This window comes from Macaca nemestrina, chromosome 7 (assembly GCF_043159975.1).
Source record: "Macaca nemestrina isolate mMacNem1 chromosome 7, mMacNem.hap1, whole genome shotgun sequence".
In the NCBI taxonomy this organism is placed as follows: domain Eukaryota; kingdom Metazoa; phylum Chordata; class Mammalia; order Primates; family Cercopithecidae; genus Macaca; species Macaca nemestrina.
In genome coordinates, this window is record NC_092131.1 from 119,586,026 (window position 1) to 119,603,457 (window position 17,432).

The window sequence follows — 17,432 nt, forward strand, 5'->3', positions numbered from 1 at the left end:
TAAATCCTAAGCTTTCTAAGAAGGCAAAGATATTTTACATCAAAGTTCACCATTTGTCTTACCTTCCAGACTCCACTGATGCCTCTCCTTTCCAAACTTGGTGTTTTCCACAGCCTGGGCCACAGCTTCTTTGAGCTGCTGTTCAGAGACCTAGAAAATATCAATCATCTCCTCAAACAAACAGTGGAAGCTCCTGCATCAGGCTTCCAGCCCTGGACCAGCTCCCAAGCTGGGCCACTGGATTCTGGATTTTTGTCTTTCAACTTACTCTGCAAATAGCTGACAAATTCCATTTCCAGAAATACCCTGGAAATCAATGGTTCCTCAGTATCTTCTAGATAAAGTCCAAAGTCTATCAATGCAGGGGTTCCCAAGGAGGCCCCCTCAACTCTCCACCCTTCTCCCCACTACTTGCTGGAAAATTCTAGGCAAAGTTACCACTTCATGGGTTATCTCTGTGAGCTAGTCCAGTCTTGGCAATGCTGTCATGACATCATCATTATCAACAATGTCATAATCATCACAATCACTGTTATACTGTCTGAGCTGTGACTCACAGTTTATTATCACTTTGGAGTAATAGTCAAGAGTATGAGTCTTAGAGTCAAAAAGGCTTATGTTCTAGTCCCAGTTCCTCTACTGTCTAGGTGTGAACACCTAGACAAGTTACTTAACCTCCTAATCCTCCATTTCTTCCTTCTGTAAAATAATAACAGTAATAAAACCCACTTCAAAATGAGGACAGGTTTTTAAAAAATAAATAATTTGACATCGAAAGTACAGGAAACAAAAAAGTAGATACATTGGACTACGTAAAAATCAAAAACTTCTGTGCATCAAAAGGATATAACCAACAGATTAAAAAGGCAACTTATAGAATTGGAGAAAATATTTGCAAATCATATTTCAGATAAATGGTTGAGTTGCAGAATATATAAAGAACTCCTACAACTCAGCAGCAACAACAACAACAAAGCAACCTGATTAAAAACTGGGCACAGAACCTGAATAGATATTTCTTCAAAGAACATATACAAACAGCCAAAAAGCAAGTGAAAAAATGCTCAACATCACTAATGATCAGTGATGCAAATCACAACCACACCAAGCTACCACCTCACACACATTAGGACATTAGGATGGCTACTGTCAACAAAAAGAAAAGAGGCTGGGCATGGTAGCTCATGCTTCTAATCCCAGCACTTTGGGAGGCTGAGGCAGGCAGATCACTTGAGGTCAGGAGTTCGAGACCAGGCTGACCAACATGGTAGAAACCCCATCTCTACTGAAAATACAAAAATTAGCCAGTGTGTTAGTGCACACCTGCAATCCCAGCTACTAAGGAAGCTGAGGCAGGAGAATCACTTGAACTCAGTGCAGTGAGCCAAGATTGTGCCACTGCACTCAAGCCTGGGTGACAGAGTGAGACTCCTTCTCAAAAAAGAAATGAAAAGAACAAAGTATTGGCAAGGATATGGAGTAATCGGGACCCTGGGACTCTGCTGATAAGAATGTAAAATGGTGTAGTCACTGTGGAAAATAGTTTGAAGGCTCCTCAAAAACTTAAAAATAGAATGACCATATGACCCAGCAATTCCACTTCTGGGTATATATCCCAAAAGAAGGGAAGTCAACATCTCAGAGGAATCTGTACTCCATGTTCATTGTAGCATTATTCACAACAGTCAAAAGGTGGAAACAATGCAAGTACCCACAAACAGATGATAAACAGCATGTGATACACACACATACGCACACACACACATATACACACTAGAAGATTATTCAACCGTAAAAAGGAAGGAAATTCTGGCACATGCTACAACATAAATGAACCTTGAGGACATTATGCGAAGTCAAATAAGCCAGACACAAAAGGACCAATTTTATATGATTCCACCTTGATGAACATAGAGTAGTCAAAATCACAAAGACAGAAAGTAAAATGGTGGTTCCCAGGACTTGTGGGTGGGAGAACGGAGGGACTTGTTTAATGGGTAGAGTTTAAATTCTGAAAGATGGAAAGAGTTCTGGAGACGGATGGTGGCTATGGTTGTACAACAATGAGAATGTCCTTAATGCCACTGAACTGTACACTTAAAAAACTGTTAAGATGGCCAGGTGCGGTGGCTCAAGCCTGTAATCCCAGTACTTTGGGAGGCCGAGACGGGCGGATCACGAGGTCAGGAGATCGAGACCATCCTGGCTAACACGGTGAAACCCCGTCTCTACTAAAAATACAAAAAACTAGCCGGGTGAGGTGGCAGGCGCCTGTAGTCCCAGCTACTCCGGAGGCTGAGGCAGGAGAATGGCGTAAACCCAGGAGGCGGAGCTTGCAGTGAGCTGAGATCCGGCCACTGCACTCCAGCCTGGGCGACAGAGCGAGACTCCGTCTCAAACAAAAAAACAAACAAACAAACAAAATTAAGATGGTAAATTTTATGTTATGTGTATTTTACCACAATAAACAACAATAAATAAATCATTTAAAGTCTTGGGCACAATGCCTGGCAGATGGTAAACTCTTAATAGAGGAAAGTTACCATCCACAACAGTCCTGTAAAGTAAAGACCACTCCCCTTTGTCAGAGTTGAGGAACCAGAGGCTCTTGGAGATTAAATGAGTTGCCCAAGGTCACCATAAGCAAGCAGCAGACTGGACACATACTAGGCATTCTACTGCTGGGCCTGGCTCTCTTCTCTCTGCCCTATGCCTGTGCCCCTGGATCTCCCCTGCCTGTGGTGCCTTTGCCTTTCTGCTGCTCTAAACCTTACCTGTCCTTTCTGACCTGGCTCCCTTATGTGAGCAGCTGGAACTCCAGCTCCCTCACTCTCAAGGCCCTCACCTCTGTGGCCTCTCTGTGTGTGTCCCATCTCTCTGGGAGAATACACATTCCTTAAGGCCAGGGCCACAGCATTTGCCCACAACCTGACCCCTACTCTACTGATTTTCTGCCATAGTCCTAAAAGCAGCAAGAGGAAATGATAAATTAATTGGGACCTCTTTCTTTTCTTGTAGTGTCCAGAGATTTAGGCCAATTATTTGTTTGCCTTAGTTAAGAAGTTTGCTTGTCTCTGGTGTGTTTAGCCCCAGTGTGCAATCCATAGAATGGGGCTGAGTTTGAATTCCACCACACCATTATATATTGATTTTCCTCATTACTCCACTCTGTCCAAGTGCCACTGGGAGTTTGGGAGTGAGTGAGTTCAAAGCACAGGCTTTGCTGGATTTAAACCTTAGCTTCTTTACTTAGTAGTTTTACCATTGGGAAACATATTTGTCCTTTCTAAGCCTCAGTTTCCTCATCTGTGATTTTGGGGGGAGAAATATCACACTGATTTCAGGGGACTGCACAACTAAATGCAGTTGTGTGGGTCACATCTTTGGAAAACATGCCTGGCACACACTAGGATTAAATAATTAGTGGTGGTGATTATTCCAGGTTCCCCAGAGCTCTCACCAGCAGCAGGGATTCAACCCCCAAGTCTAGCTCCAGCCTGGGTCCCTCTTATAGTTGTTATCAGCCCTAAGTCTAACCTGCCTGCTGGGGATCTTTACCTGAACACTCCATGGTACCTCCACCTCACTATGTCCTACACTAAGATCATGCTCTTCTCTCCCTCCCAAACCTGCTACCTTCTCCTCTTCTCTCTTCTGGTGGAAGACCACTGCTCAGTCTTCCAATCTAAAAATATTCAAGATATCCTTGGTTCCTCCCTCTCTTACCCCAGAGCCACTTGCCCAGCAGCTCTTGTTGAGTCTTCCCAAGCATTGCCTAATGTTGCCTAATACGATTTTTCTGTGTCCCCACCCAAATCTCATCTTGAGTTGTAGCTCCCATAATTCCCACATGTTGTGGGAGGGACCTGGTGGGAGATCATTGAGTCATAGGGGCAGCTCCCCCCATTCTGTTCTCATGACAGTGAACAAGTCTCACAAGAGCTGATGATTTTATAAGGAGTTTCCCCTTTCACTTGGCTCTCATTCTCTCTTGCCTGCCACCATGTAAGACATGCCTTTCACCTTCTGCTGTGATTGTGAGACCTCCCCAGCCACATGGAACTGTGAGTCCATTAAACCTCTTTTCCTTTATAAACTACCCAGTCTCAGGTATGTCTCTATCAACAGTGTGAGAACAGACTAATACATTGCCCCTTCATTTTTCTCTTCCTATGACTGCTGTGTAGTTCAGTCTCTCACCATCTGCTTCCTTCCTCTTACAAACCCCACACTCCACCCACTCTATCCTGTCTTCTACAGTGCAATCAAAGGTTAAAAAATTAAAATATGAACACGCTCCATCTACAGCTACAGACCTCCCATAGCTCCTCACTATGCAGAATAAAATGGAAACTCTTTAGTAGCCTGTTGAAAGCCCTCTGCAGTGTAACCCCAATGCCCTGCCAACCTCTGTTCTCAGTCACGCCTACCTAGTACCCTACATTCCAGCCCCACAGAACGCACTCCTCTCCTTCATGTCAGGCCCCTTCATGACTCTAACATTAAACTTTGTGTTCCCACTGCCTGGAATGATCTTCCTTATATTCTCTGCCTGGAGAAAACTAACCTCTGGTATTTTTTTACTTTATCAACCATTCCCTGCTATATTCCTGTATTCGCATAGGACTTACCATCTCTGTTTTGCAATTATGTCTATATCAGGCTCTTTACTGATATTATGAGCTTCTGCAGGGCAGGACTACATGCTATGAACTTGTCTCTGTATCTTCAGTACCTATCTCCAGACATTCCCACAGTGGGTACCTACTAGATGCATAAATGAATAAATCTCTTGCATCTACTAGCTGGGACCCTGGGTCTCTATTTTCCTGCCCCAGAGCTTATAACTCAGCTGTAAGAGCTTCCCTAAGTTAATGTCAATTGCCTCTGATATCTAGGAGTTCTTTAATGGACCTCTGCTGCAGACAAATCTAACTACAGAAACTTGGAAGGGATTCTTGGGAATTCAGGTACAAACCCAGCCAGCAACATCTCTATTTTCATCTATTTCTTGTTGCAATTTTGGTGCTGAATGAGTGAGCCTGAGAAGAAGAGGATAACCCAGGGGGTGTTACCTGTGGGTCTGGATGTCGGCTAACAATGATGGGGACTGGACCAGGATCACAATGACTCAGGATCGTGTAGACTTCATTGAGCGTCAGGCAGTGCACAGGGGAATCACTGATTTCCACAATCTCATCCCCACACCTGTGCAAGCATCAACAAGAAGCCATCAGTAAGTGAATCAATGAGACATTTGAACACTGCCCCAGGGGCCCACTCCTGGCTGGGCTGTTTGATGAGATCTAAAAATCACATGAATAAGTAGACCCTGCTAGTCACCAGACCAAAACTCAGAACAGGGCACACCAAAGTAGCATATCCCACACCCCCTTACTGCACAACCACAAAGCAGCAGACGTTTCATATTTATGGTGGGTCAATATTAACAAAAGTTCATCTGCAACTTTCCTCCTTGTTTTCACATTTAACTATGCCCATTAAAGACTGAGGGTATGGTTTAGCCAATTCAACTAAATAACCAATTCACCAGGATTTAATCCACCACATCCTCTCCTTGGGCCTCAGTGTTCCCATAAGTAGACTAGTTAGGAGGAAGGATTGGATCTAACATAGCACACACAGGATGTTGAATGTCGGACCTAACATCCCATATGTGCTATAAGGTAGAGAAAAAATAACTCAGCAGGACAGCAGTTGAGATTCTTGCAAAAAGAAATAAGGAGAAAAGGTGATGGCATTCATTCTAGTTGTGAGGTGGGAAGGGAGTTAATAGCAACCTAAACCTTAAAAAAAAAGGTAGGAAAGATGGAGTGACGTAGATACATGGAGGATTTGTATAATCCAGTCCCCTTCCTGATCTAGATAGGGAAATTGAGCTGCAGAGGTTGAATAGATTTCCCTGATCTAGGTCTGCTCAGGAATTGACAAACTTTTTCTGCAAAGGGCCAGAGATTTTTGATGTTGCATGCTTTGCCGTACTGTCTGTAATGAAACTACTCAACTCTGCTGTTATATTAATAGCATGACAGCTGTGGCCATAGACGAGGCATAAACAAATGAGCATGGCTTTGTTCCAATACAATTTTATTAAAACAACAACAACCAAAACCAAAAACAAAACAAAAAACAAAAAAAAACCCCAAAACAATGATGGGCCCCAGTTTGCAGACCCCTGGCCCAGCTGTTCATCAGCAGGTCCAGGATTGGAAATCCAACCTCCTGAGCCTGATTTCCATGTGCCCCCTGCTGTGTTCTGTGACTTCCTTCTGCTGAGTTCATCGTCCTTCACCCTTGCTGGGAGAGTATTCCTTTTTACTGCTGTAACTGAAGACCATGGTCATATAGCACCAGATGCTAAGGAAAGCAGAAGCTTCCAGAACAATCCCTATCCCACTACAGATCTGAGAAGGAGGTACTGTCTGTCTGAGGGTACTAGGACCAAGACAACCACATGGAGCCTGCAGTTATGTCCTACGAACCAGCAGAGCAGCTCAGCTAATCACCTGCCACCCTCCTGCAGATAACAGCAAATCCTTTTCTAATTCAGAAGCTCCATCAAGACAGCATCGTAAGCAGGGATGGCCTTTCCATACACTGCAATTGTAGGAAACCCTTTAAAGGGATAGCAAAACTCTCCTGATTTAGGAAAACCCAAAACCAGTGAGAGAAGATTTGCACTATACATGAATGTTAGAGTGCAAAGTATTGTAACAAATTAAATAGGATATATTTTTAAATCAAGTTCAGATCAGTTATTGAAAAAAAAATTAGATTTGAACTTCTCTTAGAAATTATTTATAAAAAATATATCTGGAGTACCCAAAAATATTTTGTTTATGCCAGAAAGAACCTGTATTTCTACTACTCATGTTTTCTCTCTCTCTTTTTTTTTTTTTTTTTTTGTGACAAGGTCTCGCTCTGTTGCCCAGGCTGGAGTGCAATGGCACGATCTTGGCTTACTGCAACCTTAGCCTCCCTGGCTCAAGTGAGCCTCCTGCCTCAGCCTCCCAAGTAGCTGGGATTATAGGAATGTGCCACCACACTCGGTAATTTTTGTATGTTTAGTAGAGATGGGTTTTGCCATGTTGCCCAGGTTGGTCTTGAACTCCTGAGCTCAGGCCATTCACTTGCCTTGGCCTCCCAAAGTGCTGGGATTATAGGTGTGAGCCATGGTGCCCAGCTTACTAATATTTTTGTCATTAAGCCACCATTTCTATATAGAATTCATAGATTCACCTCATCAAAGCTCCTATTTATGTCATTGTAAATTCGATATTAGTTAAATCTGAATTAAATGTGTTTTCTATGTTGGACTGGCGTTCTCTGAGACGATGTTTTTTGTTTGTTTGTTTGTTTGTTTGTTTTGAGACAGAGTCTCGCTCTGTCGCCCAAGCTGGAATGCAGTGGCCGGAATCTCAGCTCACTGCAAGCTCCGCCCCCTGGGTTCATGCCATTCTCCTGCCTCAGCCTCCCAAGTAGCTGGGACTACAGGCACCCGCTGTAACATGCATACACATTCATGGGGATTTTGTTAGAATGCAGGTCCTGGCTCAGCAGGTCCAGGTGGGGCGTCTGAGATCCCACATTTCTAATAAGTTCCCAGTTGATGCTGATTATGCTGGTCCAGACCACACTTTGAGGAACATGGCTCTGAGCTATGCCCAGATCATTCTCTTTTTTTTTTTCTTTTTTTTTTTTTTTTTTTTTTGAGACACCTGTGGGACTTTATTAGATAAGCAGACACCAGGTCCAGCCACAGGCTTGAACCCTCCTACGGGGTATGGCCTCAGATATTCCCACCAGGTTCTCTGCCTCCCAGCCCCGCCCTGGGATTTCTCAGGGTCACAAATGTGTGCAGGGTCAGGGGTGTGCTGGCCACAGCGGGATGTGGTATTTAGGCCACCCCACCTCAGTCTGGTCCTGGCAGGACCCACACTTGGCTCTGCTGTGGGAGCTGAGAACAAAGCCCCTGCCCACCCGGCTCCTGCTAGCCCCGGGGGCTCAGTCAGCACCCATCCTCCCAGTGGCCTGGACAGGGGCTGGGGTGCAAAGCCTCACTCCCTCCCTGTGAGCCAGACTGCAAATGCATCTCCCAAGAGTGTCCTGAGGGGCAGGAAGGAAGCCTGCCCCTCCCTAGCCAGTGCCCACAACAGGGGGTGTCCTGGTGGGCAGAGTAGCCGACCTCCACCACAAGATCATTCTTTATAGCTCATCTCCAAATCAATCTCCTGACATTCTAAGGTATTTGTTTCCTGGTTGTAAGTCAGGGGTATATTCAAAAACAGAAGTGAGGACATACCGGAGACGTCCATCCAGGTGCGCCACGGATCCTGGTGACAGCGTGTGGACGAAAATGCCGGAGATGCACTGGAAGTAGGGAACGCTGCATAGACCAATGCCCAGGCCCACACCGGCCTCTGGAAGCAGAACAGGACAGGGTGGGGAGACCGGAACTGAGCTTTCCCAGAGGGCCTACCTGTCAATTGGGTGCCACAGACATGGACCCCTGGTTATTACAGCTTTCATCCCACCCGTATTCACGGAGTAGTCGCTGTGTGCAGGCACTGCTCTAGGGTCAGAACAGTGACCAAGGCAGGCAAGGAATAGTGGGGAAAGACTAGTAAGGAAGGAGGGAAGGAGGGAGGAAGGGAAGAAGGGAAGGAGGGCGCTAGATGAGAAGAGAGGACAGTATCTAAGAGTGATAAGTATTATATGGCAAGTGTATGCAGAATGTGCTGGAAAGTGAGGGATGGCTACATCAGGCCTCAGAGGAGACACTAGTTAGGCTAAAATGCAAGTGACAAGAGTTAGGAGTGAAGAGATGGGGCAGAGCATCTCAGAAGCAGAAACAGCCAACGCAAAGACCCAAGGGCAAAAGCAAGCATGCCATGTCATAGGACCAGAAAGGCCAGTGTGGTGGGGACACAGCCTGCATGGGAGAGCAGCACGTGACAGTGAGAGAGCGATCAAGCGCAGATTCAGTGGGGCTTTGCCAACAAGGGCATGTCAGTGAATGGGTTTATTCTCTACTGAGAGCGGATGCCATAGGAGAGCTGTGAACAAGGAAGTGACATGATCTCATTCCTACTTTTATGAACACATCTGGCTACTGTGAAGGGAAAGAACTATGGGTCATGGAGAATGGAAGCAAGGAGACCAGCTAAGAGGCCACTATTGAGAGAGACAGTGGTGGCCTTGGACTTCACCTCTAGTGAAGAGAAATGGATGCCCATGGAATATATTTTGAAGATAGACTTGCAGATGGATGAAGTATAGAAACTTAGCAGATAAAATCAAAATAACTTGGAGATTTGTTTGCCTTGAGTAACTGGGCGGATGGTGATGTGATTTACCAAAGCAGGGAAGGTTATGGAGGACCGGGGTTGTGAGGGTAAGACTGGGGGGTTCAGCTTTGCCCAAATGACATGTGCAATGTGCTGGAAAGTGAGGAATGGCTACCTCTGGCTGCACAGGGAAGGGGGTGCTGTCAGGATGTCTGGTACTATCCCAGGGACGTGTAGAGCAGATGTTTGCACAGATGAAGCCGGAACCCAGAGGAGAAAGCAGGGTGGAAGCTGAAAGTTTGAACATAGCTGCATGTAGGTGGTGTTAGGGCCGTGGGACTGGATGGGATCCCCCAGGGTGTGGGAGAGGAGGGCCTGGGGCTCACCAACATAGAAACACCTGGAAAATGAGGAGCTGTCAGCAAGGAGGACCACATGGAGTGAGCACAGAGTAGGGGAAGCCCTTTACAGTTTTCTTTCGACACGTATGATTTACAGAGCACTTTGGCAAATGTTTTCACCTTCTCATGCTGGTTCTCCCAGCAGTCCCATGACGGAGGCCATGGCAATTGTTGGCAATCCCATTTTAAGGATGAAGAATTTGATAAAAGTCAGGGCCCTTCCTACAGCCCAGGTGTCCTGACTAGAGCAGTTTTTCAGTCTAATGGGCGTCCAAATTGCATTAGATACTTGTTTAGAATGTGGATCCCTTGGCCTCACCTCACCCTGTTGAGCAAACACTGTTGAAGCAAAATCTCTGGGGGTAGAGTCTAAGAAGCTGCATTATATAAAATGAGCAAACAAAAATCCTCCCTAAGGTGTTTCTGATGCCAGTGATCAGTGGAAACACCACTCCGAGGCCATGCCTTTCCCATTTTATGCCTGCTCAGCGAATGCACTGAGGGAGCCCTAAATACAGCTGTTGGGATCATGCCAGCACAGACTTATCTGCCCTTAGTCCTTATGCCAAGCATTCTGCCAGGCTTGCAGGCATACAGAGGCATCTGAGGCCTCAGGGAGCTTCTGTTCTAGCAGGAGAGCTAAGACATCCATCAGGCAAAGCTGTATGCAAGGAATTAACTATGTATGCTTCCCTTCCACTTTGACAATTTATCTCAAGCCCATCCTCTTCTCTCCAAGTCCACTACTCCCAAGCTCTGACCCAAATGGCTGCAAGTGGTTTCTAAGCCTCTACTTTTGTCACACTATGGGCCATTCTCCAAGGAGAACCCTATTAGACATTTTTTGAAGAATAAGCTGTGTCACTCCCCTGCTTAGAAATCTTTAAAGGATTTCCAACTCCAGTTAGAAGAGAATCGAGCTGCAAAGCCCCACAGGGTCTCTCTGCCTCTGCCAAGTACCCTGATGTCAGCTCTCACTCTGCCCAACTAGCTCCAGCCATGCTGGCCTTCATTCTGCTCCTAGAAGACATGCTGGCCCCTGTGCTGCCGGCCAACTCTGTGCCTCGCTGCCTCCTCTTTATCCTCCAGGTCTTAGCTCGGTTGCATTCAGGCAGAGAGGGCTCCAAGCCCTCTGGAGTCAGCAGCCCACCTGGGGTGGCAAAGGGAATGGCTGTCTGTCCCTGAATGTCAGAGGTAGAAAGGACCTCAATTTTCTGCCACAGGTAGGGAAACAGAGGCCCAGAGAAAGGCAGGTGGCCTGCCCAGGGTGTCTTAGCATACTTACTGCTGAGCTACCACTCCTGGCCCATTGTTTCTCTCTCTCTCTCTCTCTCTCTCTCTCTCTCTCTCTCGGTATTTTTGTGTTTGAGTTTTTGTTTGCTTTGTTTTGTTTTATTTAAACCACTGACCCAGAACACATTGACTAGGTTCGAATGGTATGTCTTGAGCTTCTATAAACAGAAGACTAGACCTGGCTCGAAGCAATGGCCATAAAATGTGCTAAAAGACAACATTCTGCCCTGCCTCTGCACTGATTCCAAGTGAGGAAAGCCTGGGAGACTCAGCCAGTGCTGGGAGACCCAGGCAGGGGATGCAGCTGCAGCACTCTTACCTTTCTGCAGAGAAACCTCCACCATGATTCTGTAATTGGGCTTGGCAGTGCTGATGGGAGCCGAGGGGCTTTCCAAGGCGAGGGAGCTGCTGTCCTTGGTGATACAAGTGCTGGAGCTCAGGGAGCGGCACAGCGGGGGAGACAGGTGGCTGCACAGGGAAGGGGGTGCCATCAGGCGGGTTCTCACGGTGAGGGTGAGGAGCCCCTTTTTGGCTTGCTGAAAGGAAAGAGAGAGGGCTACAACATCCAGCAGCAATGCAGGGTGAGATGAAGAAATACTGTTTAAGGAAATGCAGCTCTGTGTGTGTGTGTATGTGTATGAAATACAAATGTGTGCACGTATTCATACATGTTACAAATTAAATTATGACATATTTGTATATATACACACAACTACTACATATATCTACATATGCCAGATATATGGATGAATAGATAGATGTAAGGATAGATAGATGGACAAATAGATAGCTAGATGGAAGGATAGATAGATGGATGGATAGATAGATGGATGAATAGAGATAGATAGATAATAGATAGATGGATGGATAGATGGATGAATAGATATAGATAGATAGATAAATAGATAATAGATGGAAGGATAGATAGATGGATGAATAGATGGATGGATAGATAGATGGATGAATAGATAGATAGATGGATGAATAGATGGATGGATAGATGGATGAATAGATAGATAGATGGAAAGACAGATAGATGGATGAATAGATAGATGGAAGGATAGATGGATGAATAGATGGATGGATAGATAGATAGATGAATAGATATAGATAGATAGATAGATAGATAGATAGATAGATAATAGGTGGATGGATAGATAGATGGATGAATAGATAGATAGATGGAAGGATAGATAGATGGATGAATAGATGGATGGATAGATAGATGGATGAATAGATAGATAGATGGAAGGATAGATGGATGGATGAGTAGATGGATGGATAGATAGATGGATGAATAGATAGATGGAAGGATAGACAGATGGATGAATAGACGGATGGATAGATAGATGGATGAATAGATAGATGGAAGGATGAATAGATGGAAGGATAGATGGATGAATAGATAGATAGATGGAAGGATAGATAGATGGATGAGTGGATGGATGGATAGATAGATGGATGAATAGATAGATGGAAGGATAGATAGATGGATGAAGAGATGGATGGATAGATAGATGGATGAATAGATAGACAGATGGAATGATAGATAGATGGATGAATAGACACAGATAGATAGATAGACAGATAGATAGATAATGGATGGATAGACAGAGTCGTGAATTGAACTAACTAGATGGAGACATAAAAATATCTTTTAGCAATTATCTTACAAACTTAAAACAGATTTGTAAATATACCATGATAAATACATGGAGTGTTTTAAAACAATTGTATAAATAGTAAAGGGTTTTAAAATCCCCCACAACAATCCCGATCACACTATGGTTTCCGAGTCAGGTCTTCTTTTAACCCTGCGCCAAGACCCACATCGGTGAGGTGCCTCATGTGAAGGGCCCCACAGTTTGAATTTGCAGGTTTGGACGCTGAGAGCTTGGTTTCTTTGCCTGAAGGCCCCAGAGTTTAGTCACGTGTTGATAAGAAACGGTCACCTTGAATTTCTGCAAAGCATCCTGATGTGTTAGTCCAGCCATTGATTCACCATTGAGCTCCAGAATTTCATCACCTGTTGAGAGAGAGAAAGTGTAGCTAAGAAGAGTGTTGCCCAATCAAAGGGCATTATCATTACCTTGAACTCTAGTCTCCCCACCTGCCCAGCTCTTTGTATGATGCACGAAGCTCTGGAAGAACATTGTCTCATTTGGTGCTCTCCCCTTGCGAGGCAGGCAGGGCAGCAACATGGGCCTTCTCTGGCACCCCCTCTCTTCCAGGGTGAAACCTAGGGCTCTTAGCCAGGCACACAAATCCTGGTTGGATATAGTCCTTGCCCACCTCTTTGCTTCATCTCCTTCCTCCTTGCCTCCCTGACCCTCACACCATTTGCTCCCATGCAGCATTTTCTGATGCAACGCGGCCTGCATTTTCCACAATGGTCTGTGCAGTTAAATGCTTGTCCATGCCATTTTCTCAAATAAAATGTACTTCTACTTTCTCCTCCTATTCCTTCTTAATCTTTAGGCCCTGCTACCTTTAGCTCCTTTGTACATTCATGTCACACTGTACCTACTGCACTTGTCACCCTGGGTGGTGATCAACGGCCTGCACCCTAAGTCACTCCCTGGCCAGGCTGGCAGCTTGTTGGGGACAGGGATTTTGTCTTATTAGATGATATATCCCCAGGACCAATGCTGGATGAGGAGTACAGATTGCTCAGTGGATGTGGTTTGGATATGATTTTCCAAAATGCAATGAAGACCCCATTTTACAATATAGAAAAGTGAACTCAGAGAAGTCCCAAATCACATGGTTAAAAAAAAAAAAAAAAGGGCTTGGATCTTTTGACTGCAAGTCCTTTTTTCACAACAGTATACTTGTAGGAGAAACATTCTTCCTGTAACCAAAAATCCATCTCTATGTGAATAGAAAACCACTTTCTTCCTTTCTTTCAATTTGTTCAATACACAAACAAGGAGCACTTTCTCTGAATTGTGCCAAGCAACTCAGATATAAATACTATGTTTACACTGACTTCTGGGCCTGGTCATTACTGATGAATCTGTTGTCACCTAATCATGGTTCCATTGTATATAATCCATCCTTTTTCTCTGGTTTCTTTTAAGGTTTCTTTTTCTAGCCAGGCACTGTGGCTCACACCTGTAATCCCAGCACTTTGTGAGGCTGAGATGGGGGCACCCCAGGCAACATGGCAAAACCCTGTCTCTACAAAACGTACAAAAATTAGCTGAATGTGGTGGCATGCACCTGTAGTCCCAGCTACTTCAGAGGCTGAGGTGGGGGAATCACTTGAGCCTGGGAGATCAAGGCTGCAGTGATCTGTGATTGCACCACTGCACTCCAGCTTGGGCTACAGGGTGAGATCCTGTCTCAAAAAAAAAAAAAAAAAAGAGAGAAAGAAAGATTTCTTTTTCCTTTGTCTTTGATATTCTGCAGTTTTACTATGATGCGCTAGAGAGAAAGGAAACATTTTGTGTTTCCTCAAGCAGAAATATCATGCCTTAAGTCAATTCTTGAAAATTATAAGCCACTATCGTTTTGCATATTATCTCTCCCCTTTCACTCTATTCTTTCTAAAATTCCTATTAAATGTATTTTGGACCCTTTCAACCCATTCTCCATATTTCTTTAGTGCTCATCTTTTTCTTCTTTGATCTGTGTGGCCTACTGGATAATTTCCAGTTCACTAATTCACCTTACAGCTGCATCTAATCTTCTGTTTAAGCCATCCATTGAGTGATTTATTGAAATAATTGCTTTTTTTGCTCATTTCCAAAAGTTATTTTTTTCACTTCCACTTATCTTTTTTACTGTGTTCTGGTCTTATCTTACAGTTTATATTCCTTTTTTATCTTTTAAAAATGATTTTAAATATAGATATTCTATAGTCCCTTTTAGATTGTTCTGTAATCTTAAGTTGTTAAGGGCTAACACTCCTCTTTGTTACTTCTGCTGACTTTCCTCAACAGTGGACATTTCCTGATGTATTATAGTATGTAATCTTTATAAACTCATTTTCAGGACATTCTGTTTTTCTATGGGATTCCCATATACCCCAGGTCACTGCCAGTTTTTCCTTTATTTCCATTTGGCACCCCAAGGTTTTCACTGGTTTAGGAGTAGTTTTCAAGTTAATTTCTTACCTTGGCATTACTTTTGCTTTACAGGAACTATAAATGTAACCCGCATGCCTATATATGACACAATTGTGATATTCACTTTTTGGTGAGAGATGTTTTTTGCCCATTGAGGAGCCATGGGTAAACTTGTTTCCTTGTTGCTCCCCTGGGGCCTGTTAGCTTTATTGAGGGGAAACTCTTTCATTATCAAGGCTGTATGCAGGTTCTCAGAGCCTCACATGGACCCAAGGCTCTGTCCCCTCTGCCCATGTGGGCATTCAAATCTGAGCTCCAGCCTTTAAGGTCTATAAGCATCCAGCAGCCCTCCCAGCCACATCATCAACCCCTGAGTTTGCCATTCTTAGATTTAAAGTTGTTTCTTTGTTTCTTAGCAGCTGGGCATTTCCATGTCTTTATTTTGATTTTGGATGGGCTATATTATTTCACAAGTCTACGTATTGGAAACAGAGGCTGGAGGCAGGGTGGGGAGAGTATTCAAATTAGTTACATCTCTTAGATTGCTGGAGCCAAAGTGAAAAATAAAAGGAACCAGTCCTTGTCATTGTGAGACTCCAAGTCTGGGAAGGAAAATAGATACATTTAAAACATCAAAATATAATTACATGTGTGCTGAAGGAAGGATAGACAACAAAAATTCAGGATGTCCATTCTTAATTACCTAAGTGGCTGGACTTCTCTTTAAGTTATTAGAATGTCCCTCTTACTGGGGCCACACAGCCCAACTCTGGGCTTTTTGGAATGTCCTCTCCTTATTTGGCTATATCTGGTAAAAGCTGGTTGATTAGGTTTTGCCAAATAAATCTTACACAGTGGTTTCTTGGAAGGGGAATAAAAGTAAAACATTAGTAGCCTTGATCTGTACACAAAACTTTTGTTAAAATTAATGTATTTGCCCTGAATTCAAGATTCAAATATTTACTTTTAAAAGAAGTTACAAAAGATGATTTGTTCAATGTTTGAGGCTAGAATCAGGGATCATACACTAGCTGAGAGTCTTGACTCATTGAAATCTTCCATTTTTGTGATTGCTGTTAACTAAGGGAGGCAAATGCTCAGAAAAAAATAAAAAGGTTGGCTCAGGCAAGCTCACATTCAGGAAAGAAAGCAAAACACAATATTCTCTTTTCTTGCCACTTCAACCCTTCCCCCACCCTTTGTTTAAACACAGAAAAGTACAAAAGATAATAAAACACACAATGGCACACTCTCCCAGTTCTGATCCCACTGTTCTTTTTTCCTTTCTTTGACATTTGCTCTCCACCACCCTCTTGATTTAGCTATTCCCCTAGAACTGCATCTGGGCCCTGCCCTCCCCTCTTCTCGCCCCCCTACATCTGCTCGGTAACTTCAGCTGTTTTTCTCATGTCCATGTTTCCCAAACGTCTGCATTCACTTCTGTCTTCCTGAACGGAGAGAGAACGGATGTCATTCCCCTGCTGGACAGCGCCACCTCGTGGTCATCCAGGGACATCGCTCTCCCTTCTGCCACTCAAACCTACACATCTGGTTTGCCTTCCTTTTCCTCCTCCTCCTCCAGTGCCTCTTCCTCTAGGTAAGGCAATGTCTTTCTCTAGTTTACTAAGACCAGAAACCTTCCAGTTCTCTCTGACCTGACCCGCCCTTTGCGACCTCTGCTCAGGCGCTGTCACTTCTCTCATCTGCTCCCTTCTCCTCCCGGGGTTACTGCCTCTGGGCAGTCCTTGGAGCTGGAGCCTGGGGCTCACAATGGCCCACTTCATCCTACATTCTGCTTCCTGAAGCCTCTGAAAACCCTGGTCACAGTCCCTCCCATAGTATAAAAGCCTTCAGAGGCTCCCCATTGCCCACACCCAAAAATCTGTGTGTGTAATTCTGCATAGTGCTGGGGTTGGTAAACTTTTTCTGCAAAGACCCTGATAGTAAAGGTTTTAATCTTTGTGAGCTGCAACCACTCCACACTATGCTGTAACATGAAAGCAGCCCTGGATGACGGGTATGTGGATGAGTATGCTTGAGTCCCCAGAAAGCTTTTTTATGGATACTAAAATTTGGATTTCATTTTGTTTCATTTTCACATATCATGAAAGAATCAAAAACACTTTTAAATGTTCAACCATTTAGAAATGTAAAAACCTTTCTTTGTTCATGAGATATTGAAAACAGTGGGTGGGCCAGATTTGGCCCACAGACTGTAGTGTGCCTACTCTGCCCTAAGCAAGTTAGATGATTAAAGGTGGTTAGGCTCCCAGCATAGCTTACAGAAACCGAACTGACAGAGAAGAGTGAAAATGCTGTGAAGTTACTTCTCTTCAGACCTCTGGTGTATGACCCAGTCC

The 17,432-nt window shown here is 44.3% G+C and overlaps 1 protein-coding gene across 10 annotated transcripts in view; it reads right to left on the minus strand.

Annotated features, from left to right (window-relative positions):
- The window catches only part of LOC105493094 (interleukin 16), a 129,747-nt gene that overhangs the window by 17,679 nt on the left and 94,636 nt on the right, over nucleotides 1-17,432 (minus strand). For all 10 annotated transcript variants that reach the window (XM_011760518.3, XM_011760517.2, XM_011760516.3 and 7 more), the window contains 5 exons: nucleotides 12,955-13,028; nucleotides 11,322-11,538; nucleotides 8,324-8,441; nucleotides 5,076-5,208; nucleotides 63-150 (listed from right to left, as the gene is read on the minus strand). In XM_011760518.3, the coding sequence (XP_011758820.2) occupies nucleotides 63-150; nucleotides 5,076-5,208; nucleotides 8,324-8,441; nucleotides 11,322-11,538; nucleotides 12,955-13,028 (630 nt within the window). The remainder of the gene's footprint in view (nucleotides 1-62; nucleotides 151-5,075; nucleotides 5,209-8,323; nucleotides 8,442-11,321; nucleotides 11,539-12,954; nucleotides 13,029-17,432) is intronic.